General features: G+C 50.1%; 1 protein-coding gene across 1 annotated transcript; it reads left to right on the top strand.

Annotated features, from left to right (window-relative positions):
• Positions 1 to 212: 212 nt before the first annotated feature.
• On the top strand, positions 213 to 1,236 carry S100A8 (S100 calcium binding protein A8). Its single transcript, XM_079696492.1, has 3 exons — positions 213 to 273; positions 735 to 897; positions 1,048 to 1,236. Exons 2-3 carry the CDS (start codon positions 757 to 759, stop codon positions 1,174 to 1,176), a joined length of 270 nt encoding a protein of 89 aa, XP_079552618.1. The 5' UTR covers positions 213 to 273; positions 735 to 756; the 3' UTR covers positions 1,177 to 1,236.
• Positions 1,237 to 3,051: the final 1,815 nt, after the last annotated feature.

Raw genomic sequence — 3,051 nt, 5'->3', positions numbered from 1 at the left:
GCTGGGCATCACTGCCTGGCAAAAGCCTTCCTCCTTCTACCTTTCCCGTGCTCCCCCAACCCTGCTCCAAGCTCCGCATCAGAACTTTTCATTCAGTGCAGTGATTGCCCCATTCATCTTGCTGGGAAACCAGAGGCTGTAGCAATCCTCGAAGGGAGCAGCTGCCTCTGAGTGGCCTGAGGCCCTGGGCAGCTGGCCAAGTCTCGTTGCTATAAAAGGGAGCCGACACTCAGCCCTGCATGTCTTTTGTCAACTCTGTTTTGGGGAGACCTGGTAAGTGGAACTGCCCCAGTCTGTCCCACACTTTGGGCTTCCCCTGGGGAGGGCTGAGGAGTGCAGCAACCTTCTCTAAGGAGGGGAGAGAAAGCTCGGGGAGGTCTGGACTGAGTCCAGGGCTCCCGGAAGAGAAGCGTGAGACACGGCTGAAGAAGGAGCCGAGTGCTCTAGTATTTTTGGGTAAGGGCATGTTTGATTCCCAAGCTGAGCCCTTCCTGGGAAGCAGCTGGGGGCATGGGGAGAGCTGGCAGTAACTGTGTGTGTGTGTGTACCCTGCTTCCTTCCACACCCTCATCCACATCGTCCCCCACTTCCCATCATAGCCATAGCCCTATGCTGGGTTTAGTTATCTGGATGATGCCATCCAGGACAGAGCCATCCCTTGGAGTATGAGCCTTCAGAGTGTCCCCCTAGGCACCCTCCCCACGCCGGGGTTGCCCGTGTGCTCTGTCTTCCAGGTAGGGCAAATCCTTGGGCACCATGCTGACGGACCTGGAGAATGCCATGAACTCCATCATTGAGGTCTACCACAAGTACTCCCTGATGAAAGGGAATTACCACGCCATCTATAGGGATGACTTGAAGAAATTGTTAGAGACGGAGTGTCCTAAGTTTCTGACGGTGAGGAGAGGCTGGGTGTGGTCAGGGTTCTCTGCCCGGCTCTAATGATGCCCTGGGTCACTGGTCTTTGGCATTGCCCTGTGCAGACAGCCATGCCTCAGCTTCCCTGAGATCTTTACACTGTGGCTTCTTTCTCTTCAATCTTCACAGAAAAAGGATGTAGGCACCTGGTTCAAAGAGTTGGACATCAATGAGGATGGTGCACTTAACTTCCAGGAGTTCCTCTCACTGGTAATAAAGGTGGGCCTGGCAGCCCATGAAGACATTCACAAAGAATAGCAGAGCTATAGAGCCCTGGGTCTGGTCCCCTGGACTTGTCCCCTCAGAGTAATAAAGTAATTGATACCTCAGGCCTCTCTTGGTTTCTTGCTTTTCTTTTGTGGAAAGAGGCTCCTGTGGGTTGGAGGGAGGGTGGGAGAACCCAAGGAAGAAAAACAAACCTCTGTTGCCTCCACTCCCCATCTCTCATGAGCCCTGTGTGATTACTGCTTGTCTGCTTTCTTCTCCGTGTTCTCCCTAAATGATTCTCAAGGCTCTTCCAGCCCCACGGTCCTGAGTCATGGGTTCCATTGACTTAAGGATTCTACAGAGTCCAACACACTATAGCTGTTGATTTTCCTACTTGTTCCCAAATGGGTGATATGAGAACAGGGTGACGTAAGGAAAGCTCATAGTGTTCTCTAAGTTGTAATTTCCAGCTAATTATCTTAGATGTAACTTTTAGGAAATCAGGGAGATAACTACCTATAAGTGTGTCTGTGTGTGTATGAGAGAAAGAGAGAGATTGATTCTATGTGTGGTGTGACTTTAGGTGGATGCTTAGAGTTCTAACGAAGTAACACTAATAAGCCCCCTGGCTCTACACTTGTAATTTCTCCTTAAGAGATTTTGGAAGCTTTCCTTCGCTCTCCATTCCCAACCTCCTAGCTTGATTAAATAATAAAGGAATGGTCAGATAGGCTAATACATTAATAAAGATCAACTCAAAGAATAGGGTACTCAAATGCTTCCCTTTGGGGTGAATGCTTTGGTAATCAGTGACTTATCTAAAATAATCTCCCCATCATTACTCTGGATTTCCAAGCGTCTGGGGAAATGGGATGGCCAGAAGATGAATTGGCACCTCTCACCAGAACCCAACTCCCAAGTTGAGTTTCCATGCTGTGCCTTGGGACATTTTCTATTGTCCCCACTTAGGTGATGGGGCGGTGGTGTTAGTAATGGGGAAGGGGGTTGCGAGCTGTCACCAGAATCTCTACACCAGGGGTTTTAACTTGGTCTACGGTATATCTCTGGAATGGAATAAAAGTTGAATGCATCATTTTGAGTGTATATGTATAAACTCATTCCTCTGAGTCTTTCACTATTTTTTACAAAATATTTATTTATTTATTTATTTATTTATGGCTACATTGGGTTTTCGTTGCTGTGCGCGGGCTTTCTCTAGTTGTGGCGAGGGGGACTACTCTTTGTTGTGGTGCGCAGGCTTCTCTTTGTCGTGGCTTCTCGTTGCAGAGCATGGGCTCTAGGCGAGTGGGCTTCAGTAGTTGTGGCACGTGGGCTCAGTAGTTGTGGCTTGCAGGCTCTAGAGCGCAGGCTCAGTAGTTGTAGTGCATGGGCTTAGTTGCTGTGCTGCATGTGGAATCTTCCTGGGCCAGGGCTCAAACCCGTGTCCCCTGCATTGGTAGGCAGATTCTTAACCACTGCACCACCAGGGAGGCCCCTCTTTCACTATTAAAAAAGGGTCCAAAGGCCCCTAAAAGGTTAAGAACACTTGTCATGGCTGCTGGATTTTAGTAATGAAAGGTGGAGTATTTGTACTGTTGTTTTGTGTGTGGCTGGACTCGGTGGGGACGTGTGCTGCTAAGGCCTAAGTCAGTTTCTCTGCTGCTGCCCCTACCCCTTCACAATGCTCCTGCTCTGTGAAGCTGGGGGTGCACTATGTCCCGGGAGACGGAAGCTGGCTTGGGGTCCCACTGTATGCATGAGACACTGAGCCTCTGAATAAAGAGCAGGGACCCTTCCACCCTCTCTGGGATGATTGTGTGCCTCTGACCCCAGGAGCCTGGGCTGAAGAGAAGCCCGACCCTGAGGGGTGGGGGTGGGAGAAGGAGGGCATCTTTGGAGAAGACAGAAGTGCTTCGTGCCCAGGAG

The sequence above is a fragment of the Hyperoodon ampullatus genome, assembly GCF_949752795.1.
Source record: "Hyperoodon ampullatus genome assembly, chromosome: 2".
Lineage (NCBI taxonomy): Eukaryota > Metazoa > Chordata > Mammalia > Artiodactyla > Ziphiidae > Hyperoodon > Hyperoodon ampullatus.
Note: the sequence above shows the minus strand (reverse complement) of the source record. Positions and strands in the feature narration are given on the sequence as shown.